Source organism: Mytilus galloprovincialis, chromosome 12, assembly GCF_965363235.1.
Source record: "Mytilus galloprovincialis chromosome 12, xbMytGall1.hap1.1, whole genome shotgun sequence".
Taxonomy (NCBI): Eukaryota; Metazoa; Mollusca; class Bivalvia; order Mytilida; family Mytilidae; genus Mytilus; species Mytilus galloprovincialis.
The window spans coordinates 44,923,416-44,951,228 of NC_134849.1; the positions used below are offsets into that span (position 1 = coordinate 44,923,416).

The 27,813-nt window shown below is 32.5% G+C and overlaps 1 protein-coding gene across 2 annotated transcripts in view; it reads right to left on the bottom strand.

Moving 5' to 3' along the window:
* Positions 1-756: 756 nt before the first annotated feature.
* LOC143053910 (uncharacterized) overlaps positions 757-27,813 on the bottom strand; it is a 40,313-nt gene continuing 13,256 nt past the window's right edge. Inside the window, exons 2-13 of one of the 2 annotated variants that reach the window (XM_076226706.1) lie at positions 27,504-27,710; positions 26,917-27,048; positions 25,519-26,091; positions 22,763-22,864; positions 21,246-21,524; positions 20,544-20,771; positions 9,462-10,114; positions 8,823-8,853; positions 6,734-6,933; positions 4,538-4,832; positions 2,521-2,599; positions 757-1,317 (exon numbers count right to left, since the gene is read on the bottom strand). In XM_076226706.1, the coding sequence (XP_076082821.1) occupies positions 813-1,317; positions 2,521-2,599; positions 4,538-4,832; positions 6,734-6,933; positions 8,823-8,853; positions 9,462-10,114; positions 20,544-20,771; positions 21,246-21,524; positions 22,763-22,864; positions 25,519-26,091; positions 26,917-27,048; positions 27,504-27,624 (3,198 nt within the window). In that variant the 5' untranslated portion in view covers positions 27,625-27,710 and the 3' untranslated portion in view covers positions 757-812. Of the gene's footprint in view, positions 1,318-2,520; positions 2,600-4,537; positions 4,833-6,733; positions 6,934-8,822; positions 8,854-9,461; positions 10,115-18,603; positions 18,857-20,543; positions 20,772-21,245; positions 21,525-22,762; positions 22,865-25,518; positions 26,092-26,916; positions 27,049-27,503; positions 27,711-27,813 lie in introns of those variants that run through there. The other variant, XM_076226707.1, reaches the window with a different exon arrangement.

A 27,813-nucleotide genomic window follows, 5' to 3' on the forward strand; every position in this document is an offset into this window, starting at 1 on the left:
TCGAATCCAAAAAAAGTTAAAAAGGCAAAATAAAGTACGAAGTTGAAGAGCATTGAGGACCAAAATTCCTAAAAGTTTCGCCAAATACAGCTAAGGTAATCTATTCCTGAGGTACCAAACCATAAGATTAAGCATGGGCTTTTAAATGGAACCAAGCATTCTGTGCATGGCAATACATAGTCCCCTACCGCTTCACACTTTTTTGAATTGGAACAAAATTCCAACTTGATCAATAACTTGTCATGGTGTAAACTATATAACAACTATCAAGTTAGTAACTTAAAGCATGGAAACGGATTATTTGATCGAATTTTCATGAAAAAAGTGTGGAAAACTTATTTGCAAGACTCACGGATGGACATACAGACAGCCAGATTGAGTGCAAACCTAAACTCCACTTCGAATTCATCAGTAGGCGACTAATAAAGCATAAAATTCAAGTAACTATATATTTTTTTACGCATTCGTTTTCATGCAACGTCATATCCAGTGTTTTGATAGTACCAACTGTTTAATGACGCCAGAGGAGTCAATTTTCTTATTTATTTCACATGTAAATCGTCTTAAACTTTCAACTATGAAATCATGGTATTTTGTTGCAACTTATATATAAAATGTACAAAAAACATTTGTAAAAAGAAAGAACAACAATTGTCTATTGAAATTTTTTTTCATATTAAATACAAACTTTTGAATTTAAATATAATTTGAATACAATCTATAAAATAATTAAAAACTACATATATCTAATATATTGAGTAAAACTAAAAGGTATTATTATTAATTTCTCTGTTGACTTGTTCTGTGTGGGCTCATACAATCTTTGAGATAAGCCGAATCACATCGGGATCTTTCTCGTTTTCTTTCTTTCCTCTCATCACAGACTGGAGAAAGTATTTGATTCGCTGTTTTAAGTTGGCGGTGGTAAGATTTTTCTCGTAATGCTCAACTGTTGTTCGTGGTAAACAGTAATAACGTTGTGAATATACAGTTTCCGTAAGTTTGTCCCAGTCGCTTTTTATTTCTTGCTTTATATAAGAGTTGAGTATTAACTTCTTTTCATCTGCAGACATATACACTTTACGTTTAGACGAAGCTTTTGACGAAGTAGTATTTTCATCCGCAGACATATGTATTTTCGGTTTCGATGGACTTTGTGACGAAGAAGTATTTGAAGGGTTTCCGCCGCCAGTTATCTGAGCCCCATCGTCCATTCGCTGTTGTGGAATAAATTGAACTTTAGGTTCAGTTCTTGTTCCATCGTCACCAGATGGGGTTGCAATTGATTTCGATATATTATGTTCATCTACGAGCTTTCTGCAATATATTACGGTGCAAGTGAGAGTTAAGTGTACCAGCTTCATTCTAATACCGTTTATTCAAAACATAACTTTACTATATAACCATTTGACTTACAAATGTTACAAAGCCTGCCAACAGTTAAAATATTCGTTGTATTAATTAAAAGGTAATTGTCTTATTAATGTTTCATGAAATTATAAATTTTGCGAATTCTAAGTTCTTTTGCTTGACTCAATACTGCATTATTTCCGTATAAATAAAACAAATCGATTCCTTTTATTGAGATCAATGAACGAAATACAGCTACCTTTGTGTTCCATCAAAAACTATGAAGATGTGGTATGATTGTAAATGTGACAACTCTCAACCAGAGACCAAATGAAATATATTTTATCAACATTACAACCCTCAACAATGAATGTATCTAATGGATGTATATACTGAAATTATGTTTGTGTATTATCATCCATCCCCCAACCCCATCATGACTTTTCGCTTACAAAACAATTATTAAAGTGGTTCCCATCGATTCAATTGTGTATTACTGTAAACCATAACAAATCAGAGTTATCGAACATCATAAGGACTCAAATAGCTGCCTATGTTTGGAAATACATATTCAGTTTTATCGTTTTGACAGTTGTAAACTATCTGCCCCATATATGACAACCGATAAGTTGAAAAACTTGTGTCTTATCTAATTATCCTTTTGAGAAAAAAAAAATGTTAAAACAATTGGTTTTTTGTTTGTCTTTTGGTTGCTTTATATTTTCGCCATGAAAGAGGGACGAAAGATACCAGAGGGGGAGTCGAACTCATATATAGAAAATAGACAGACAACGCCATGGCTAAAAATAAAAAGACAAACAGACAAATAATAGTACAGAAGACCCAAAATAGAAAATTAAAGACTGAGCAACACGAATATAAGATTGTTTGTTTTCGACTTACAAAGAGTCCATTTTGTATCTTTTTTTTTTCTTTTTATCGTCATTAAATCAGTTTCATTGAAAAAACAGCACTATTCTTTTGAAATAACGTATAAGCCTTTGCTCGATTCGGAGAGACTGAATAGAAAGGTAATACTGCGGGGTAAAAGAAACACAGCGTACGTCATCGTTTCTAAAATATGTTGAAATTAAAGAAGTGAAGAATATCATCTATGAAACTAAATATAAAAACACATAAATGGTGTATCAAGATTTGAGAAAACTATACTTTTTCTTTTTGTCTTTCTTTGGTTTCTTTTCAGGTGATGGTTGATTAGTCGCCGCTGATTCTGTAGGTGCAGGTCTTTCTGCAAAACAAATACACAATTTTACGTAATTCATCATACCAAAAGAAAACTCTACAGTAACGTGTCAAAATTGCAACGGGCCTTTTAAAGAAATAACTTATCTGATAACAGCTGTAAAATAGTGCATTCCATTGCATGTAAATGAAATTTTATAGAATAACTCTTTCTGCGGACATGATGTTAAAGCCACTGCAAATAGGTGACGGCGACTACATGACAAGTTGGCGGTTTTGTGTAACGAATCTAGCTAAACTCCCAAATTTTATTTGAAAGCTTATGTGCAGAGGAAGGTCTGTAAAAGACTGTGTTAGCATGTCCATAGTGATCGTCTTGAAATATAGGGCAAAAAGGTCATTATGAACAGCCATTCATTTTTATAAAATATACAGTTAAGCCAACTATATGGTATTCCTTATCAATATTTGCCAAGTAGTCATCAAAAGAAGAGATTTTCTAATAAATTATTTCAGCATGATTAATCACATTCATGTTATCACTTATATAACACGTACGAAAGTAATAACACATGTATAAGATCAGCAAGAAACCATGTGATATAGGAAATCAAGCTACAAATCTTCACTTAGAGTTAAAAGTTTCAAAGGCAGAAGGACGACAACAAAATGTTCTTCACAGAAACCAGACCGCTTGTAACTACCTACACCAATAACTTTTCGTCTACACAAGACTCATTAGTATACTAAAACAAAATAGTCAGATGGCCATTCAAATTCAAAGTTGAAAAGCGTTGAAATCAAATCAAGAAAACTGAGGGAATTACATGAACTCCTTAAGCAGTACGACAGGGTGTATTGACAGGGAAAGTGTGTCTCCTGTACTGCACGTTCCGCCCGTCAGGAGAAACCACAGTTAGTCCAAATAATGTATAGATCCGAAAATTGTCAAATAGGACTCATTCAGTGAATATGCAATTTGATGATTATAAAAGTACTTTATATTCATGTGAAAACATCTCGCTATGAAAACGAGACACATACATCGTTTATGTCGACCAATCCGTAATGGACACCCTCTCGTGTCGATTTCAGACGTTCTTCAACAGAACTGTGTTTGAGGATTTTTATATAAAGAGCATTCTGCTGCTAAAGAAATGTGTAAATATGGACATGCACAAGCGTAACGTATAAAATGAGATATGAAAATATCATGCGATTGAACCGAGGATAAATTAATTACTGCTGAGAAATTGGCAATTGGAAAGTTGGAATCATCATGTTTGTCATATAATTCATGCTTTTAAGTCTCCCATATCAAGATATGAAATATACCTTCTTATTAAGGTAACAAGATCACTGAGATATATGCACACAATCACTATAAAGTTGTGGGATTAAACATGTTACATGACAGGGCATTTAATTAATCTGAAAATGAATTTAAAACTTTGAAAGTCATTTCTTGTTCTTTTTGTTTTGAGAAGATTCTGTATGAGTTCTGCTGAGAATGTTTACTGCAATACTGCCGTTTATCTGTTTAATTTTTACCTAAAAATACGAAGAAAGTGAACACTGTTCGTCCAATTCCTCACAACTTTAACGAGAAAAAAATACTTTGGATCAAAGCCCGTGATTGAAATAAAGGCAACAGTAGTATACCGCTGGTCAAAAGTTATCAACCAATTGAGAGAAAATAAATCCGGGTTACAAACCACACCAACTATAAAATGGTGCATAATGTGTGTATAAATGAATAATGAGACAAACTTCAACACAACTAAATCAAAATATTTATTTGTGAATTAACAATATTGATGAGCATTGCACATTTGTGAAATAATATGCCGTTCGTTGAATATTTCTTGTTATGAAAATTATTTGCATACTTCGTCTATGAATATTATTGTTTTAGATTTTCAATAAACTTTTTCTGAAATGAACTCGTAAGTCATACATAATTGAACATAGTTTTTTTACTTACTAAGAATGTGTGATTCTTCTTTAACCTCTACGTTACCATCACCCCTTTTCAAACTCTGATAGAATAGTTTTTCTTTTGCAAGTAGGAGTGGAGGTCCATTTACCCCAGCTTCGTCGTTCACAAACTCTTTTCGTATTTCATCGGGATAAGAACGAGAGTAGATAACAATTTTTCTGCGCAAAAACTTTGCCATTGTTTCCACAACAATATCCCCGACAACAGCTCCCTCCTTTTCAATCGTTGTTAAGTATGTTTCCCAACTTTCGTTGTATAAATTGACAGATTTTTTCTTTTCCTTTAATTATTCAAAAAAATATTCTTTGTATATTACGTGTATCTGTATCAATTCAAAATTAGTCTGTAATAATGTTGTGTTGACATGGAATAGTAGACATTAGATAACTTGCAGTTACACCTCAACATTCTAACACTACTAGCGCCAGTGATATTGTTTGCCTCAAATTACAGCCGAAATTCGGCCTTTTCCCCTAGAGAAAATTCCCAATTACCAAAACAAATGGCTCAAAATTCCTCCCAAAAAGTTTTACATTTTCCCAAAACAGTGATGGCATTAGTAGTAATGTTTGTAATTTTCGTATTCATGTTCTTATTTTGATATTAGAAAGCACTTTTGAGATCCAGTTTTCTGATCAGAATCATCATCGTGTTTGTAACACCTGTGGTTTTCAATGCATTAAGTACCATGATTGTTTTGGTTTCTTTCCCCCCTCCAAAAAGTACCTTTCAGGTTTGAAAATGTCTGACTACCAAAATATGCATGAAAAAACAGTGCAAAAGAGACAGCAAAGGTCAGCATAAAATCGGAGATGTGTTAAGAATAAAAAATACAAATTTCCCAATTTCAATAAAAAATATGCATTTTTCCCAATAAAAAACGGTAGAGGTAGTTTCGAAAAAAGACAACAATATCACTGAGCGCAAGTTATCATAAATACAAAATTTAATCAAAATTAACCGCTAGATTTGGTGTTTAAAATGAAAATACCGTATAGCGGGTTATTTTCGCGATTTTCATTGAATAAGGTGTACGAAATATTTTGGCGGTTTTTATTTTGGTGAATTCAAAACTTTTATCGATACCTTTGCACTAGCTCTTTCAAATTGGCGGAATTTATTTTGGCGATTTTGATCTATCCGCGAAAATAAGCGAATATTAACACCCCGCGAAAATAACCCGCTATACGGTACACTGTGACCAGTTTAAAGGGAAACCAGATTTGTGTTCGAAGAGATTTTGTTTTTTGTTTAGTTTTTGAGCTAACCTGGCCCAAAGGGCCAAGTGGGCTTTATCATCACTTGGGATACTTTTTCCGGGTCATATATAAATAAGTTTGTTTAGTTGGTGAACTATCTGTGTACCCCAACTGAACATACATTGGTGTTTTTATTGTACCCGGAGAAAGTATCCCACTAATCAAATAATGTAATAATCGTCGGTACTAACTTTTTGTATCTATGAAGTGACCATTGAATTATACTATTATATAAACTCCTAATTTTCCAATATACTTAAAAGTAACATATGTAATGGGGTTTACATGGTCCTTTATTAATCTGAATGGAGTGTTTACTTACATCATAAACCCCGCTGACTAAAGTTGTACATGGTCTATAAAATTTTATACATGGTCATTTATCTCTAGACAAGTGCAACTAAACTCTGTATACATTAAACTTCAAACTTTGAAGAATATTTAATGAAAACTTCTCTAATAAATGCATAGGGTTTTCTAGGGTTTAAAATAAGAGCGTTAGAAAAGTTTGCATAAAAGACCGACCTTAGGAACCGTCAATCAAGAAATAGATAAATCAACCTACTGTGAAATATTTAATATATCTATGTAAATCAAATACGAAAAGACAAATTTAAAACATGAATGTGACCTACCGAATTAGGATAGTTACCGAATTTGTTATAACATAAGCAACATGTCGGGTTCCACATGTGGAGCAGGATCTGTTTACCCTTCCGGAGCACCGGAGATCACTCCTAGTTTTTGGTGGGGTTCGTGTTGCTTATTCTTTAGTTTTCTATGTTGTGTCATGTGTACTATTGTTTTACTGTTTTTCTTTTCAGTTTTAGCCATGGTGTTGTCAGTTTATTTTCTATTTGTGAGTTTAACTGTCCCTCTGGTATCTTTCGTCCCTCTTTTAAAGAAATGTTTGTAAACTTACATCAGACATATCTCTCATTTGCGGAATAATAAGTTGTCGGAGCTGTAAATGATCCATCTTAGACAACCCAAGACGACTCAGCTGATCGCTGCATGCACGGAAGAAAGAGTTTCCATCATTTGTAGTATCACAGCAGGAGTATAATCCGTTTTCCTCCAAGAGAAGATTTAGACGATCAATAGCTGCTTCATTTTCAACTTCTGGAATTAAAAAATAATCAAATTAAAAAGGAAAATTGTTGTTTTTATGGCGAGGCTTTAAAGTGTCGATTTAAAGACATGGATTACATAGAATAAAGGTACATTTCGTATTAAAGCATGCATCATAATTGAAAAAAAACCCATTAAAAACGAATACACCAATCAAAGATAATTATTTGTATATTTTATAAGTGCTATGAAGAATTTGTCAAATGGAAACAAAAAGTGTCAGCGGTACATCCAATATTCCCTTATTTATTACAGAAACTAATCCAATCAAAAGATGTTAATACAAATAACTTTATACAAGAGCTTTTGCACTCTTAAATAGAGACACAGTGTTCTAGCCAGGATTTGAAAAGTGCAGGGTGCAAGTAAGAAAAGGGCAATTTAACGCGTTATTTAATGTCAATGAAAAAGGAAATTATTTAAGCCTCATAATTAATTAGCACAGAACTTTTATTATGCATTCTTGTAAATTCAAGTTTCAGTGAAAATGGAGTAATGTATTTCAATGTCTGACAGCAGTAGTATACCGCTGTTTCAAACGTCATAAATAGATTGAGGGAAAACAAATCCGGGTTACAAACCAAAACTCAGGGAAACATTTCAACTATTTGAAAAAAAAAACCAAAACCAACGCAATCATAGAAGACCTGAAGTGTAACAAAAACAAGCGACAATGCAACATACATAGAAACGAATTATTTGATAACAACTGCCATATTCCTGACTTTGTACAGGACATATTATGAAAAAAGGGTGGATTTTACCTGATTTTGTGGCTAGCGAAACCTCGCACTTTGCAGCAATGTTGAATATACCACTAAAATGACAACATTGCATGACGGGAATACAGTACAAATACATGCAAGAACACTCAAGACAGAGAAATACATAAAATACATAATATAATAGTGCATTCTGACATGTTAACATAGTGTAAGACCGATGGCTACATTGCTGAAGGTCTCGGGTTCGATTCTGACTCTGGGCGCTAAAATTTGAGTACATCACAAGGGTGATTGTCACCCTCCCACACACTTATCTGGTACCCAGACCGAAGTTTAAACTAAAATGGGTACTTTTGGGACCTTGATAGGTCAGAGTTGTTTCCTACTTTGACCTGGAGATCAATCTTTTTATATATCTCCGGTTTGTCTGTTTTCGCCTGCTGGTTCTCTTCGAGTAGTTTGGCTTCCTCCACCTTAATAACAGACTTCCCGGTGTCCCTTGTGTTGGGATTAGTTGTCCTTTTGAAAAATATTGTCGTAGTTGTACGTTAGTGACACATCTCCATTAATCCCGATTGGGAAGTGTACATGGATGCCACTGTACCCTCGCAGTGGTTCTTCTATATATTCTTATATATGTTATCTCATCCGAAATTTTGAATTTTATGCATTTTTAATGCATTTTTTTTATTTTTATGTATATTATTTTTTAACTTCTCTGTAACCTTTGTACTTGCATGGTTTTATGAGAATAAACTATCTATAAACTATCTATCTAATATCGGGGGCATTTACCAGTACATACAAACATATAGTGTGAACAACAGATGAAGAAGGAATAACAGTACACAAAAGTACATTTAATATGTATATAGAAATAACAATAAACAGGGGCTCCTGCACTGTTCAAGTGGTATACCGATAAAATGTGGTGCACAAATTGCTAAACCATATCCGGATTTCGACATCTAATGTCTCTTCAGTTCTGTGCGGAAGGCCATATAATTTACCTCAATTAAGGATATACTCTTAAATTTTAAAGAGTCCAAAAAGGATGAACGGGTTACAAGACCAAGCACAAAAGTCAAAATGAAAAATATAAATATCATTTTGATATCTATATAATAATGCAAACAAACGCATAATACAACTTACCTTGATTAGAAATTGCTTCGAATTCATCATCCTGTAACGTACAAAAGTAAATCAAATAAAAGTTTGTCTTATATTGTAAGCAATATACATTGACAATACTGTTAATCTGTAAACAAACGTGTGTGCATGTGTCGGAAAAAAATAGATATGTATTCAATATACTGTTGAACGGTTATATGCATACAACGTGCTACTGAAAACGCAAAGAACGAAAAATAAAAGTTAACTTAAATAAGATGCACTGACTACTATATTTTAGCTTGGTATTTTTGTACCGATTATTTGCTGTGTCACTGACATACATCTTATATTGCATGTTTTATTCATGAAGGCATTAGCATATTTGAATTGGACAATTATCGAATAACATGCAAGAATACCACGATTACATCTAAGTTATTTATTTAACTTTCTAATGTTTTGGTCGCCTATAATCAACTGAGATTTTTTGCATAACCAATGAATCGATTGAACGGTTGAAGCATAAAATGAGGCATAAAAAATTTGATTTTAATATACAGTTTTCGGAGTTTCTTGTTCACTCATTTTATATTCCACTGTTTAATTTTGATGTCCAAGTTGTTTATTGGCACACATGTTATTTTACCTATACTCAAAACCTGGGAAGCACATACTTACAGAATACGAAGGTTCTGGCTCAAGTTTATACGCTACATACACAATTCCTCCTTTGTATGGTTCCTTTGACAAATTGCCTATATCGAATGACTGATTTCGCAATCTTTCGTCTGGTTTTATCAATACATAATAATGTATCAAAGCTTGCTCCAGGGCTATAGCATAATTTTGCTGATTCGCTTCGATTGTTTTCTTATCCATCAGAATTGCTCTCTTGTTGCATTCTTTGGTATGTTGTGGAATCAGATCCCTTTCAATGCATGCCAACACAATTAGACCGTCATAATCCTCATTCTTGTAATCTTTCCATCTTCCATTTATTCCTCCTCCAAGTGACCACGTGGTCGGTTTCATGGGGTTAAAGTAGGCACCCGGTTTTTGTTTTACAAAAGTCTTACCAATTGTAAAGTCGGTAACTTTTCGTTCAGTCTGTGTTTCCAAAGTGCTAAAAGATTCTTTTATTCTTAATTTCAATCTTTTGAAAGCTTCTTTAAAAGAAATTGCGTGTTTATGTCGATTGAATTGGTCATGATCACATATATCAAACAGTCCCGCAAGGTTGTACGAGTAACCTTGACAGCCTCGACAAAGATCGTCAAACTCAGTAAATCCTCGAACTGATCCAGTTGCTGACATAGCTTTAGCTCTCAAACCTATATAATTAGAAATAAACTGTTTACAGAACTTTATATTTTTGAAATACTACGGCATTGCTATCTCAGGAATAGATTACCTGAGTAATATGGCATAACGTTTAGGAATTGTTGGTACTCAGTCCTCTTCAATTTTTACTTTTGTACACGCAACTACGTCTCACGCAAATATAAAATTCCAATCCTGGTATCAATGACGAGTTTATTTACATATGAATATGAAGAGCAAGAAACAATTTATTAGCACAATAAAAAAACATGTTCACAAACTTATTCGTCTTACTTTTGTTGAAATAAGGCCGTTTGAATTTGCATGTGTATTTCAAATTGATCAATTTGTGACAGAAAATGTTACCCGTGTCTGGTTGGTACCTGGGAAAGAATAAAGAATTATAAATACATTTTCATAATATTTATTTTACATGTGGTATGTCGGCTTATCAGCAATATAATGATTAAGAATTAACATACTGTTCTTTTACAAGTTTTTTCAAATAACATAATATCTGTCATAGTTAATAAGTTTTTACCATATGATTGTACTTGATGAATAATTTACTTAATACATTCCTTTAACTCTGTTATGTCTAGGAGTCAATTGAACTTAAACATTCACTTTAATGGGTCTTAAAATACTGTTTACGCATTTAACGAACTTCATTAATTAATTTAAATAACTTGTCATAGCATTTATTTAATTAACTAATCTTTCTTTTCACAAAACAATATATGTATTTCCGCAAATCAAAGATGTTTTTATTTCTCAGAACGTTCATTAGAACATTTCCGGTAATCTATTTTTATCTTGGAAACTCTTCACTGATACCAATTCAAAGTGAACTTGAGGGTCAATAAGGGAAAAATGAGATAAGAAAATAATACAAAATAATAACTAATTAACGGGTATAGGACTACATAAAAACTAGTCTAATAACACTTAATATATAAATATAAATGTAATAAAGCATTCAATGTATTTTCTACTAGAGCACAGCTCTATATCGAGGTACCACGTGAATTCCTTTGTTCTCTGAAGACACGTGTTATTCGTACATTCCCATACATTTAATACACTAATCAACAAAACTAATACTTTCTACCGATAGTTTAAACTGGTGCATAGTAAATACTTAATGCGTTTAAAAGATATATGTTGATAATCATAATAATAGTAAAATTATTATTAAAAATAATTAAAAACCAATTGTTCAGAGAACCATTGATGGTCTTTCCACCAGTAAGAATTTTTTTCATATGAAAATATTAAAATTTGGTTTTAAATGTTAATTTTAGCGTCAAAAGACAGCTTATTGATAGCTGATTCCAAAAATATATGGTTTCTATACAAAAAGATATAAATAAGGAAGATCATTTTTTACTTCCGGTTTAAAAGATGTTACTTCCGGTATGTTTTTATAGTTTACTTGACACTGATTCCAAAAATAGATGGTTCTATATACTTTTACATAAAATTAGTACAAAAAATGGCAACTTCCGGTTTTACAAAAGGTCACTTCCGGTTGACTTTTTCAAGGTCACATTGCTTGCAACCTTTTGCAAAAAGTCCCATGGCTTTATCATGTATATATAAGAGGAAAAGGCAAAGGTCAAAATCTAAAACGTTAAATTTACCTATGACCTTGAGCTCAATTTCAAGGTCATCAACCAAGGACCTCAAATCAAAAGACTCTAGGCCTCTACTTTATATTGTAAATGAGTTATATTACCATACAACTAATATTAGATATAAAAGGGGGAAAACTTGCATTAAATATTGCATAACCTTTTTAAGTAAAATTTACGTGTTACGACATGTCACAACAAACAATTGGCTGAAAATATTTTGTTGATATCTTGTATGATTTCTGAATTAAGAGATAACAAGCCAAAATAAAAAAATTGAACATGACCTTGACCTCATTTTCTTTGTTTTGGACCAAGGACCTCAAATCAAAAGATCCTAGTCCTCTATCACTTATGGTTTTCCAGTTACAAATTTATTTCAATACAAAAGGGGGGATAACTCAAATATGGGGTCTTCGTAAAGCTTCGGTCAAAATAAAACCTAACATCCTGAGAATATAACGAGCAATTTGGAAGAAATAAATTTGTCGCTTTCTTTTACATTTGCGGGGGAGATCTGATAACAAGAAAAAAAGTGTTTGGGGAGATAACTCTTACAAAGAAAAGTGTTCGGTTAAACAGGGTCAGTTTCAAAAGCGTATAGACTGTATGATATCATATTAAAAAAAAACTAAGCGACATCTTTTGAAACATTTTTACACCGCAAGAAAAAAATTAAGAACCGTTCAATATTTATCAGATGGATGGGCCGGTGCATTCTTAATATTGTTTCATTAAAAAAGTTATTGCCCATCCTTTTAAATTCTGAAAAAAAAGTCCTTGCCCATCTTAAAAAATCTATAAAAAAAGTCCTTGCCCCTCTAAAACTCTATAAAGACAATCAAAAATGATTTAGGTTCTTTTTCTATTTTTAAGTTTTTAAATTTTAATGTCTTGAAATCAAAGAATAGACTTTATACAAAATTTTAAAATGTGCTAGTTAATTCTATAGGTATATATCTATGTGTGTATCAGAACCATACATTTTATTGATTTTCAAAACCAGTATGAATATACATGTACAGATTTGATTTTATATGTACAGCCTCAAATACAATATTGATTTAAAATTAAGGAAATAATTTAAATTAAGGGACAATAACTCTTGGACTAGTAAACATATTATCATATACTAATATTACTAATTATTGTCCTAATAACAGAACATGTTTATAGTTCAAATATCAATTTCCCTTTATCTATTCTACTTTTCAAAAAAGAAATTTAATATGGTATTTTTTAGCAAATATAGGCAGACATGCTTTTGACTTTAATGATACAGCCTTTTTCGCCTATTAATTAATTCCCTAAATTTGACAGCTTAACACAAAACTATAAAACAACCTGGCATTCTTTAAGATCAATATATAAATGAGATAGCTGTACAGTTATATGAAAATCTAAGTTGATTTGAAAATGTTATAAAAAAAATGAAAGGTGACCATCTGAACTTAGTCTAATTGTAGCTTTTTTTTCAACCTATTAACTAAATTCATAAAATGACAGCAAAAAAACAAAGTTCTAAACAGCCTGGCATTCAGTAAGATCAATATAAATGCAGTAGAGTTTTATGAAAATGCAAGTTGATTTGAAAAAGGTTTGAAAAAAATTAAAGATGACTATCTTGAAATGACCAAAAACTGAAAATTTAAGCTTTTTCTTAAACCTTTTTATTAAATCCATAAGAATGACAGCAACACACCAAACTACCAAACATTTAGGCATTCTATAAGATCAATATATAAATGAAATAGCTGTAAAGTTTTATGAAAATCCATGTTGATTTGAAAAAGTTATAAAAAAATTGAAAGATGACTATCTGGATTTAGCCTAAGCTGAAAATTTGAGCTTTTTTTTAACCTTTTTATTAAATTCATAAGAATGACAGAAATACACCAAACTACCAATCAACCTGGCATTCTATAAGATCAATATATAAATGTAATAGCTGTAAAGTTTTATGAAAATCCGTTGATTTGAAAAAGTTATAAAATTTTTTAAAGATGACTATCTGGATTTAGCCTAAACTGAAAATTTGAGCTTTTTTTTTAACCTTTTTATTAAATCCATAAGAATGACAGCAATACACCAAACTACCAATCAACCTGGCATTCTGTAAGATCAATATTTAAATGAAATAACTGTAGAGTTTTATAAAAGTCCATGTTCATTTAAAAAAGTTATAAAAAAAATCAAAGATGACTATCTAAATTCAGCCTAAACTTAAAATTTGAGCTTTTTTTTCTTACCTATTAATTAAATCTATAAATCTAACAGCAATACACCTAACTACCAAGCAACCTGGCTTTCTATAAGATCAATATACAAATGAGATAACTGTAGAGTTTTAGGAAAATCCAAGTTGATATAAAAAAGTTAGAAAAAAAATTAAAGTTCACTATCTGAATTTAGCCTTATCTAAAAATTTGAGCTTTTTTTTCTTACCTATTACTTAAATCCATAAATTTTACGGCAATACACCAAACTATTAAACAATTTGGTATTCTATAAGGTCAAAATAATTTAAAAGATAGTCTGAAGAGAAAATTCTAGCTTTTTATTCCTTAATTAAATCCTTAAAATTGACAGAAATGAGCCAAGCTACCAGTTTGTTGAGTGCCCGCAAAAGAAATATCCTACAAACCAATAAAATTGATAGCAAAATTTTTCCTATAAAATATGTCCTGGCCCATCCACTAAATATTTAAAAAAAAACTTCTTGCCCATCCAAATATTTCCACAAAAAAAGTGCTTGCCCCACCCCATTTTGCACCGGCCCATCCATCTGATAAATATTGAACGGTCCCTAATAGGTGGAAGAAAAAAAAAATAATAATCAGAGGAAATTCAATAGGTCTTTCCACACGGAAAGGTGGAAACCCTAATAAAAACAAACAAAGATGTTACCAGTTATATTAATCAATTAATCAATTAAAATTAACTAAAGATTCAAAAATATCCAAAAAGTTTAGAAGAAATAATAACTTTCTTTACAAGGAAAAATATAATAAAATTAAGCTTCTTACCTGGGAAAGAATAAAGAATTATAAATACATTTTCATAAAATTTATTTTACATGTGGTATGTCGGCTTATCAGCAATATAATGACAAGAGTGCACACACTGAAATGTCTCGCCTTCTTTACTAATCATTGATATTATGTTGATACTCCTAAATATAAAGCTTTATTACGACTGTCACATAAACTTAACATGAACCATGAAAATGAGGTCAAGGTCAGTTGAACCATATGCCAGGCAGACATGTACAGCTAACAATGCTTCCATACAACAAATATAGTTGACCTATTGCTTATAGTTTAAGAAAATAGACCAAAACACAAAAACTTAACACTGAGCAATGAACCGTGAAAACCAGGTCAAGGTTAAATAAAACCTGCACGACTGACATATAGATCATAAAATATTTCCATACACCAAATATAGTTGACCTATGACATATAGTATTAGATAAAAAGACCAAAACTCAAAAACTTAACTTTGACCACTCAACCATGAAAATGAGGTCAAGGTCAGATGCCATCAGCCCGCTAGACATGTTCACCTTACAATCATTCCATACAACAAATATAGTAAACCTATTGCATAAAGTATGAGAAAAACAGACCAAAACTCAAAAACTTAACAATAACCACTGAACCATGAAAATGAGGTCCAGGTCAGATGACATCTGCCCGCTAGACATGTACACCTTACAATCATTCCATACAACAAATTTAGTAAACCTATTGCATAAAGTATGAGAAAAACAGACCAAAACACAAAAACTTAACTATAACCACTGAACCATGAAAATGAGGTCAAGGTCAGATGACACCTGCCAGTTGGACATGTACACCTTACAGTCCTTCCATACACCGAATATACTAGACCTATTGCTTATAGTATCTGAGATATGGACTTGACCACCAAAACTTAACCTTGTTCACTGATCCATGAAATGAGGTCGAGGTCAAGTGAAAACTGTCTGACGGGCATGAGGACCTCGCAAGGTACGCACATTCTAAATATAGTTATCCTATTACTTACAGTAAGAGAGAATTTAACATTACAAAAAATCTGAACTTTTTTTCAAGTGGTCACTGAACCATGAAAATGAGGTCAAGGACAATGGACAAGTGACTGACAGAAACTTCGTAACATGAGGCATCTATATACAAAATATGAAGCATCCAGGTCTTCTTCCTTCTAAAATATATAGCTTTTAAGAAGTGAGCCGCCGCCGGATCACTATCCCTATGTCGAGCTTTCTGCAACAAAAGTTGCAGGCTCAACAATAATTGTCCTTTTCTGATGATTTTCTGGCACCCTCTTAAGTATATATTCCCTAACTTTTTTTTGCTGTAATGGTGTCTGTAGTGACATATAGCAGTGAATGGATGTATTCCTGGTAGAATATTAATTCAGAGATTTTGTAATCATGAATTACCTGAATGAAATATCACAAGTAAAACCATTTAAACAAGACTATTGGCCGAATTTAGGAACAAAACAATATAGGAAAATAAAATAAGCAGTACAGCAATAAATAACATTTAAAGAATAACAGGCTTCTGACTTTGGAAAGGCATGTTACAGATGGGTTATGTTAAAACAGCAAAACATATGAACAAATTCCAGAAATATAAACATAAATATTTTCAAAATTTTGCTCTGGATACTGTTTTGTGGTTATAAACAAGCTTATGTCAAAATTTCAGAATAGGATTTTGGGTAAACATGTTTGTCTGGGATTTATAACACACACCCATTCATACTTTGAGATGAAAAATAAATTTATGGTAAAATTATTCACATTCACATATTTATCAATCATCACATATATACAATATTTTACATCTTGCTTTAATTCAAAAGAATAAAACAGCTTAATACACAAATATCTAATTGATAGATGAAAAATACTGACCCTGACATAGTACTATTGTGAACCCACTGATATATTTGACATTTCGAATAAGGGATCCATTTTAACTGCACATCTGCATACCTTTATACAGGAAAAAACACTCCAATCAATCAGTGTATGACCACTGATACATTTCCAATAAACATAACTTATAATTAACAACACGCATCCTGAGAGTATTGCATGGCAATACATAGTCCCCTACCCCTTCAAAACTAGTTTTACTGGAACAAAATGCTAACTTGATCTTTAACATGCCATGGTGTAATTAAACTATTTAAAAAATAACTAGTCAATATCTTCAGGCATGACATAAAAAAGTGTAGAAAAATGATTGTTTAAGTAAATTTTCTAAGTCCAAGGACCATAAAATCATTAGACCAAAACAAAATATGAACTCAGTCTGTTATTTGTCATGAAAAAATAATGTACAAATTATTACAATCAACATCTTCAAGCATGACGGAAAAAAGTGCTGAAAACTGAATATTTGGGTGAATTTTCTAAAAATATTCCAAGGACCATAACTCTGCACAAAATTATCAGACCAGAACAAAGTCAAAATTGATCTTTAACTTATCATGATAAAAACAATATACAAATAAACAGAGAATGTGTCCCCATGGACAAAGATGATGTCCCTGCTTGTATACAACATTTAAAAGGACATCACTCAAGAACGATAAAAGTGACGCTACCCAAATTTGTACTTGATCTTGAATTTTGTGGTAATAAACATTGTGTATAAGTTTCATAACATTCGGTTGAGTCAAACTTAAGTTAGAGAACGGAAACTAAAACTTTTGCATTTTTTTCCGTTCATAAAGGAGCATAACTGAAGAACAGTTAAATTGACATCACCAAATTTCAAACTGCATCTGTGTTTTATGGTAATAAGCATTGTCTTTAAGTTTCAAAAAATTTGGTTGAGACAAACTCATGTTAGAGAAACCAATTTTGGGACGTACAGACGTATGGACGTACATAGGTTCTAACTAAGTACAGACGGACAAGGGTAAAATCTAATGCCCCCTCCACTATTGCGGAGCCATGAATAAATATCAAAGCAATATCTTCAAGCACAAAGAAAAAAGTGTGGAAAACTGATTTGCCTCACTGACGGATGGACAGATGGATGGACGGATTGTAAATTAACCTAAAATCCCCTTCCACATCGTCGGTAGGGGACCTAAAATATATATTCTTCTATTTGTAATGAATCTGTATCTACTGAAAGGTTTACAAGAAACAAACTAGCAATAGAAAGAGAAGCACAACAAGCTTGTTAGAGACAATACACTGATTTTACATTACTTGTGCAGAGAAAGAAGACAATAATCAACTGGCTTTTTTAATAACTAATAGGAAAGAAACAAAGCACACCACCAACAAATTATTTCCTCATTTTGTTATCTTCTACAAATAATCATTATTGTTAGAAAAAGTGAAAAACCACTGAACATAGATTTGTGTGTGTTGAGCTGTGATATGAATGGTAATTGATGATACTTTTTCCTTCTCCAATCATGCTCTGTTTTCTCTTCCTGTCATCACTCTTTTCTCCTTTGATGACAGAAGATTCTCCTTTATCTGTTACTTTCATTTTCTCTGAATTACAAAAAATTGCCAGTAATAAGGTCCAAATGATAAGTTATACACCTTCTAAGTCATTAAAACTACTGAAATTTGCCTTCTTCATTGTTTAAATTTAACTATTTTCAAGATTGCTTTGTTTGAGCATAAATATGAAAACTTGACAGAGGAAGCCATTTACATCTTTTTCCAATACAGTTGCAGTTATCCAATGGATAACCCATTAGTATTGAGTATGAAATCAATAGTTTGAAAATATAAAAGGAAACAAGACTTGATTCAGTTGAATATTGGTGATGATCATGTGTTAAAAAGCGCTTGATGATTGCAAACAATTTCATACTTTTCTGATGTCCATCTTTATACTGTTTCCTTTTGTGTTGACCAATAGGAACGTTTTCAGAACCACTTCTAGACAACTCGCTGCCAGAACAATCTGTTGCAGAATTTGTCTCTTCTTTTTCATTTGAAAATTTTCTTGTTACATCATCTCTGTATTGTTTACGCGTTTTCATTCTTTTTTGTATCTTCATCAAATTTATCTTCTTTAAAGCTATCTGTCTGCTGACTTGATTCCACTTTAATCTTATTTTCACCTGTGTGTAAACATGCAACTAAATATAAAGGATAGAAAACCTGTACGATCAATAACTGCAATCCTTAAACATTTTCTAATCAAAACAGACTAAAAAACAGAATGCCCCTAGGTGGAGCATCAAAACTTAATCAAATTCCAACTAATAGTTTGAACATTATTCATATTTGTCCAAATGAATCTGAAAAAAGTTAAAAGGTTTGATCTCAGTTTTAGTTTATTAGTGAAAGTCTCCAAGGAAAAGATAGAAAAAAAGAAAGAAAGAATAGGTTCTCCATCTGTATTATAACAATGGAATATGTGAAAATTATTGAATCCTGAATGGCTACTACATTAAAAACATTCAACAAAGCTTGTTCATATGTTTAAAGAATTAGTAAAACTTTGAAGTTACACACAGGCATACAAGCTTAAAATATTTGACTACAAAAAAAAGAGACCATCAAAATGACAGAAAATCAGGTTTATGTTTGAATTATTAGTGTCATTATTAAAGCAATTTGGAGGTGCCATTTTCAAATGAATCAAGGTCCATTATTCCTAAATGACAAATTAAAGTGAAATTCATGAATATCTAACTAGACCTCTATTTTGTCATTAGTAAAAACATTTCCTAATATTTAAAAGCATTGGTTGAAAAATTTATAACTTTTTGAAAGGACAAAACTGGATCAGCCTTCCCACATATCCACCAGACTGACCACTACTTTCCTGTTGTACAAAACAATATTCAACAAGGGTTCAACAGTGATCCCAACTTAGCCTCATTTCATACCTGAACTAACATAATACCATATACATTTCTAAAGTAACAGATAATGAACTATTGTGCTTTAATTATGTTCTACAAATGTACTTTCTTATATTTTCTTCATGAATTGGCCTAGATCAGTGGTTCCTTGCCTTGTATAAAACCTTAAAGTCAATTTCAATACAAGTTATAATTTGTATTATATTCTGTAGTTGATGGATTAGTTTTACAATTAAATAAATGTTGGCTAAGTTTTTCTATAAAACAAGTGTACATAACCTTTCTTGTAAAAGAAAATCCTTTATACTATTAAAATCTTCATAAATGTACTGCTATTGGATTATTGTCGTCCCATACTCAAATAGCCAAAATTTTCCTGTTTGCAGCAATCTTAACTAGGAAAACTGGCTTCAACAGCACAGAACAAGTGTAAGGGGGAAAACTATGATGAAAAATGTAAACAAACCTGCACTGGTTCATAAAGAAAAATTCAATACACCAATTCATTAAACAACTGTTAAGGAAACCAAATGAGAACACATGGAAGATAAAATATATACCATGGCTCTCTCTCAATTCACAATTCAACTATTTTCAACATGTTTTACATGTTTCACATGTCCAAGTCCAAGTTTATAGATTGATTGTTTGTGTTTAATGCCACTTTCAGCAATATAAGCTGTATGGTTGCAACCAGTTTTTATTGGTGGAGCAGCCTGAATAACAGGAACGAACCACGGACCTGCAGCAAGAAAACTGGCAATCCTAGTCAATAAAGATTGGCTTTAAACACACCTCCCATGTGAGGGATTTGAACTCACAACCTCAGTGTTAGACTAGTGACTACTTTAGATGCACTACTTAAACCACTTGGCCACCCAGGCCCCTATAATACATGCTTAAGGCAGTATAAGGCTGAATACCACATATACTTTACCTGTTCCCTCAACTCCTATAATAGCTGTAATTTCTTCTCCTTGAGTGATTGGTGTACCGTTCATTTTGGTTACAACATTTCCAAGAAAGTCATGGACATTTTGTGAGAGTAGCTCATCAGTCATCATTGCTTCCTCCTTTACTTCCACATGTAAGACAAGATTGTTGATACTACTGCATGGTTCATAAAAACTAGAGTTGTCTCCTTCTGATGCTGTGTCATAATTCTCTGTACAAGAAAAAATATTTTAATGTAAATAATTCAGACATGTATATAGTTCGACTTCACTATTAAGCAATAACAAAATGGTTCTTCTTTATTCACCACCAATAAGATGTTATTTTTTTAATTTAAAAAAGAAAAAAAGTTTAGCTTTCTTTTGGTTACTAAAGCTTGTATGCAGGAAAAGAAGGTGAAAATTTGGTTGTTTGACTTCTGTAGTTATGGTTATTTTCTTATATGTAATGAAATGTTCTATGAATTTTTTTCAATAGTACTGGACAGAATCAATCTTTTCTTTTCAAAGTATTTCTTTATATGCAACAAAAATGAATTCTGCACAATTTTTTAAAAAGTGCAAATTTAACAGACTAAAAGGGGGAAACAATGTTGGTATTACTCCTTAATATGTGATACTGAGTTGGCATCTTTTTGTGTCAGATTTACCAATATTTGCTGCAAGCGATCATAATTAAAACTAACCTTCCAGTAAAGAAAGGAAAGCATTGCATTCTCCAGTTGAGCATTGCAGATCAGCAACTTCAAACACAAGTTGCATAAAATGTTTTATCTGACTGCACAGTAAATTCTGGTTTTGGAACAGAGTGGTTGTAATGTCCACATATATCAGTAGACTACCTTCATCTGCACAGTTGAATAAAATTGATTCAGTTGCTAATTCACTTTTACGTGAATTCAATAACTCTGCTTTCTCTTGTGCATTTTCTATCCCAGTAACTGTTATGGTAGACTTCATCACTCCTGAAATAAAAAGACATCTTTTTCATAAGTCAGACACAGATAATACGGGGACGAAATGTCCATTTATGGTAAGAAAACCAATAAAATGATGAAAAAAGTAAGTGGGGAATGTGTCCATGGGACATGGACACAAATGGGATACAGATGATGCCCCTGCTTGCATATCATATAAATTTATTAAGGAACAAAACTGAAGAAAATTAATCAAAGTGCTTGTAAGCACCAAAGGGTAAAGATTGATGAAAATTTTTCAGTGATCATTGCACTTCATAAAGCATTGGTTGTTGTTGATTCAACTACAATTATGGACAAAGGAAGATAACTCCAATTTTAAAAATGACTTTTAACAGTTACATCATTGATATTTTTAGAACAGATATTAGATTCCTGCACCCTGAACAAGTTGCGTAATTTTCTTGACAAGTATAACATTATTTTGTGACTTGAATATCTGAGCATATATTTCATTGAAAAATTTCAGGAAATGTTCATGGATAGACAGTAAAGAATATCTGATCAATGCACTATATGTTGTGTACATGTATCTCAAAGATGGTGATAAACCTTGGAAGATTTTAATATCAAGTCAGTCCCATATAGTCTTACCAAAAAAGTGACGCTATACATCTTTGTACTTGAACCAGGGTTTTGTGGTAAAAAAATTGTGTATAGTTTCATAACATTTGGTTGAGGCAAACTTAAGTTAGAGAACAGAAACTAAAAATTCACCAACTTTTCCATTTGTAAAGGGACATAACTCTAGAACAGTTGAAGTGACACCAACAAAATTCAAACTTGATCTGTATTTTGTGGCAATAAGCATAGTGTATAAGTTTCATAACATTTGGTTGAGGCAAACTAAAGTTAGAGAATGGAAACGACAGATTTAGCAACTTTTATGTTTATAAAGGAGCATTACTCATGAACAGTTAAGGTGACGCCATCCAATTTTGAACATCAACTTTGTTTTATGATAATGTGCATTGTGTGTAAGTTTTATTATATTTTTTTGCAGTAACTAGAGAATAGAAACCAATTTTGGGGCGTTTTGGACGGACATACGGACAGACGTGACGGAGGTACCTGGGTAACACTTTTAGCCCCCTCTGTTACAGCAGGGCCATAAAAACTTTTGTCAACTAACAATAGTAGCAGCTTTATACATTTCTTAGATTCATTTTGCATATATAAGCAAAAGAAATCCAGCAATGTACCAAGGGATCCCTTGTTTTAATTACCTTCAGCTGTACCCTTATGGCGTATGTCTTCAACAGTAGCCTGAGATAATTGATCAATGTAAACTTTAAGATGCAAGTTGTTTAGCACAGTGTCTAACAGTTCTGTAAAGAAAGATAAGAAATGAGCAGTTAAATTGACAGCAAACCAGATTTTCTGTATTTTTGAAGGCACTTTAAGGCTTCTGCCACATCTTGTGCCTATTTTTCAATCTTCCAAAGATCATAACTCCTTAATGGCAAAAGTGAAAATCATCAGTTGTCAATGAATCATCAGTTGTTAATCTCTGTGTCATTTTGGTCTCTTGTGGAGAGTTGTCTCATTGGCAATCATACCACATCTTCTTTTTTATATTAAAATTATCAAAATTCAAAATCATTTTTTCCTCAGTACCAACATGTTATTTCAAAAGCATTTGTTGAACAATTCATTACAGGGAAAAGACATGAAGGGCCATTAAAAAATCTGGCACCCAGTTTTTATTGGTAAGGGAAGCTGGAGTGCTGTCAGACATGTCCACAATACAATCATTGCATACACAAAATATAGTTGACCCTATAAATATAGTACATGAGGAACAGACCTTACCATGCAAACCTAATATTAACAAATGAGCCATGCAAATGAGTTCAAGGTCAGATGTACTCTGAAAGACATACACCAAATAGAATTAACCTATCACTTATAGCATTTGAGAAACACTTTATAATGAAAACATTGCAGTAACCAAATGAACCATGAAAATTAAGTCAAGGTCAGATGAAAGGTCAGATGAATAAAATTGAGAATCGCAATGGGGAATGTGTCAAAGAGACAACAACCCAACCATAAAGCAGAAAATAAAAACAGCCGAAAGGCCATCAATTGGTGTTCAACACATCAAGAAAATCTGGCACCCAAAGGCAGGCTTCAGCTGGCCCCTAAATAAAAATGTGTACTAGTTTAGTGAAATGGACATCATACTAAACTCCAAAACATATAAATGAACTAAACAAAGGCCAGAGTCTCCTCAAGTAGGACAGGCGCAAAAATGCTGCAGGGTTAAACATGTTTATTGAGATCTCAACCCTCCCCCTTATACCTCTAGCCAATGTTGAATAAACAAACAAATAGCAATATGCACAGTCAAACTCAGTTCAAAAGTTCATTAAGGTATTGTACCTTCTGAATTATAATTAAGGCTTTATATGATAGTTTACAACATCGCTTGATAGTAATCCCTATGTCTTACATTTTGTTACTTTCCTTACAAGGGAGACAAAAAATTTGAACATGTTCTTATAAAATTGAGAATGGAAATGGGGAATGTGTCAAAGAGACAACAACCCGACCAAATAAAAAACAAAAAACAACAGCAGAGGGTCACCAACAGGTCTTCAATGTAGCGAGAAATTCCCGCACCCGGAGGCGTCCCTCAGCTGGCCCCTAAACAAATATATACTAGTCCAGTGATAATGAACGCCATACTAATTTCCAAATTGTACACAAGAAACTAAAATTAAAATAATACAAGACTAACAAAGGCCAGAGGCTCCTGACTTGGGACAGGCGCAAAAATGCGGCGGGGTTAAACATGTTTGTGAGATCTCAACCCTCCCCCTATACCTCTAACCAATGTAGAAAAGTAAACGCATAACAATACGCACATTAAAATTCAGTTCAAGAGAAGTCCGAGTCTGATGTCAGAAGATGTAACCAAAGAAAATAAACAAAATGACAATAATACATAAATAACAACAGACTACTAGCAGTTAACTGACATGCCAGCTCCAGACTTCAATTAAACTGACTGAAAGATTATGATTTCATCATATGAACATCAGGCACAATCCTTCCTGCAGTGATATTGTTGTCTTTTTTCGAAACTACCTCTACCGTTTTTTATTGGGAAAAATGCATATTTTTTATTGAAATTGGGAAATTTGTATTTTTTATTCTTAACACATCTCCGATTTTATGCTGACCTTTGCTGTCTCTTTTGCACTGTTTTTTCATGCATATTTTGGTAGTCAGACATTTTCAAACCTGAAAGGTACTTTTTGGAGGGGGGAAAGAAACCAAAACAATCATGGTACTTAATGCATTGAAAACCACAGGTGTTACAAACACGATGATGATTCTGATCAGAAAACTGGATCTCAAAAGTGCTTTCTAATATCAAAATAAGAACATGAATACGAAAATTACAAACATTACTACTAATGCCATCACTGTTTTGGGAAAATGTAAAACTTTTTGGGAGGAATTTTGAGCCATTTGTTTTGGTAATTGGGAATTTTCTCTAGGGGAAAAGGCCGAATTTCGGCTGTAATTTGAGGCAAACAATATCACTGTCCTGTTAGGGGTTAAGTATCATACCATCATAACATATATGAGAAGAACATAACCCGTGTCATGCCAATAACTGTTAGAATAAATGTGTTTAGTTCCGATGCAAAGACCTTATCAGTGACTCAATATTAACGCCAAAATATGCAATCTTTAATGACTTGACAACAGTATCGTAATTATATCCCTTCTTAATAAGTCTATTCAAAGGTTTTGTAAGTTTCTGAGGTGAATACTGACACCTTTGTGCTTTATAAAGAATATTTCCATAAAAATTGGATGTGAAATACCTGAACGTATTAGAAGTCTGCATGTTGAGCTATATTTACGAATGATGTCTTTATACCGATGATAAAATTTAGTAAATGTTTTGACTAGTTTGTGATATCGAAAACCCTGGTATTTATTATGTATTTAAATTACTACATACTTTTTAAGCTTTTGATTTGCTGTATATACTTTTTTAACCTTTCTTCCATATCTTTATCAAGAGAACAGGTTTTGTACTGCAATATACTGTCTTCAAAGTTTTCAGTTTGCAGGTGTTCTTTGGCTCTTTTTGCAATGTCTATAAAGGTGGTAAACAAGTTATTAAACTCTTTTTCTTGTAATGATGGATAGGCCTTGTGGGAGGTTTTATTTCTACATATTCGTATACGTTCAATATTGTCTCCAATTGTTGTTTCATTATGTTGAGGGTCAGATCCCCAATCTCTTGTTGGTTTGTCTGGAATTAGCATCGAAAAACGTTTATTTCTGGCTATTTTGTACATTAAACTAATCTCAAAATGTTTGAATCCTTCTGTCGGCAAAGTCTGTATAATGGACATTTCTTTTTGAGAAAGGCGATCCTTGAAAGTTTTGTATTTCATAATGGTGCGTTCTATTATTTCTGGAGGTAATGCAGACTGTTCCATATACTCTCTCATTATTCTAGTCAACACATCATCTACTACAAATCTACATCGTGCATATTGAGTCTGGTCTAAAGTTACAGCTGAACCTGACAAAAACAAGAGTAAAACTAAATTAATTCCTTTCCTGTACTTATACAGTAGATAATTACTGTGACTTGACTGTGAGCCTTAATTCTTTCGGGGGCTCCGGTGGCTGAGTGGTCTAAGTAGTTACTACTGTGATCACTAGCCAGTCAACACAGAGGTTGTTAGTTCCAGCCCCTCTTGTGAGGGTGCACTCGACGATAATCTTAATTGACTAGGATTGTTAGTTTTCCTATCAAAGATCGTGGTTTTCTCCGGGCACTCCGTCTTCCTCTACTGAAAAACTGACTGCCACAAAATAGCCTAAGTTGGGTGCTTAAAAGTGGTGTTAAAACACCAACAATCAATCTTAAATTTTCCATTGCAGTCAATTCAAAATCTGCCACTGTCAAGTTATTGTGTAAATGGCACAAAATACCTATTTTACAAAATGAATGCAAGTGACAATTGTTTTTATGTGAAAGGAATTTCAGTGTGATTTTAGATTACTTGATAGTTCGTGCATATACATAACTTGTTGCAGGGATAATTTTGAATATATGCAGTTAGTGGACAAAAAGCAAGTTTCCACTAAAAAAATGTCCTATCATTTCAACTAAAATCAATACTATTCTGTGTCATTTGGTCTCTTGAGGAATGTTGTCTCATTGCCTATCATACCACATCTTCTTAATTTTATATTTGATGTCACTTGAAAATGATTTCTAACGTAAAATCTCAAAAATGAAGTGCTTGTGTACTTGAAAGAGAATGCATAGATATTTGATACCTGGAATATTTCCAGTTTACAAAGCAACATAATTGTTTAATGGTATTAACTGAATTACCTGACCCTGTAATGTTATGGTCACCAGCACCCCCCTGACCATTGTCTTCATCGTCACTTGAATCATTTGCCTGCGAGTCTTCAGTAGACTGTTCTGGTAGCTGTGGACTCGCTCCAGATACACTCTGGCCACCTGTGTAAAAAAGGAACTTTCTGTACTTCTGTAGGTTAATTAGTATAATGCTGTAGTATATCAATTTATGTTTTTTCAGAAGAGACAAAAGTTTAATAAGAATAAAAAATCTGTGAAAAATAAATTGGTTTACAGTATTGAAAGGAAATTAAGGTTTGCATAGATCCTATTTAAGCTATTTAAGCTATATAAGTTTTTGTGGATATTCTACACTCAAAAAACAGAAAAAAAGATAATGATGACTAGAAATTATGAATGCAAACTAAAAAGAATCCAACAACTTGTGGATCGATTTGACCATTTGCAAGCCATCTCCCACAAAATATTTTTGCATTTATTCAAATCAGTTTATTCTATTACAATGTAGGTCAGTATATAAATAAACAGAATTATCATGCTTTCATTTTTTTTTTCATACAATTTTTAAATAAAAATAAACAATATTGACCACTTACCTTTTTTTTTGACTGGTGTACCACATTCTGGACAAAACTTCATATCTTTTGCCAGCTGTCGTTTGCAGGGATTTCCTTCTTCGTTCTTTCCTGCACAGATCAGTTCATCTAGTTTGAGCATGTTGTTTATGAACTCTCCATGCACATACAATCTAATACATCATATCCACAACGTAAACAAAATACACTTGGTTATCTGGTCTTAGACTGAATGAAAAAATTATAAAATCATTGTAATTATTCAAAAATAAATACCAAATATATTATATAAATGTCATAATATGACTTATTAAAATGTTACTTGTGCAGA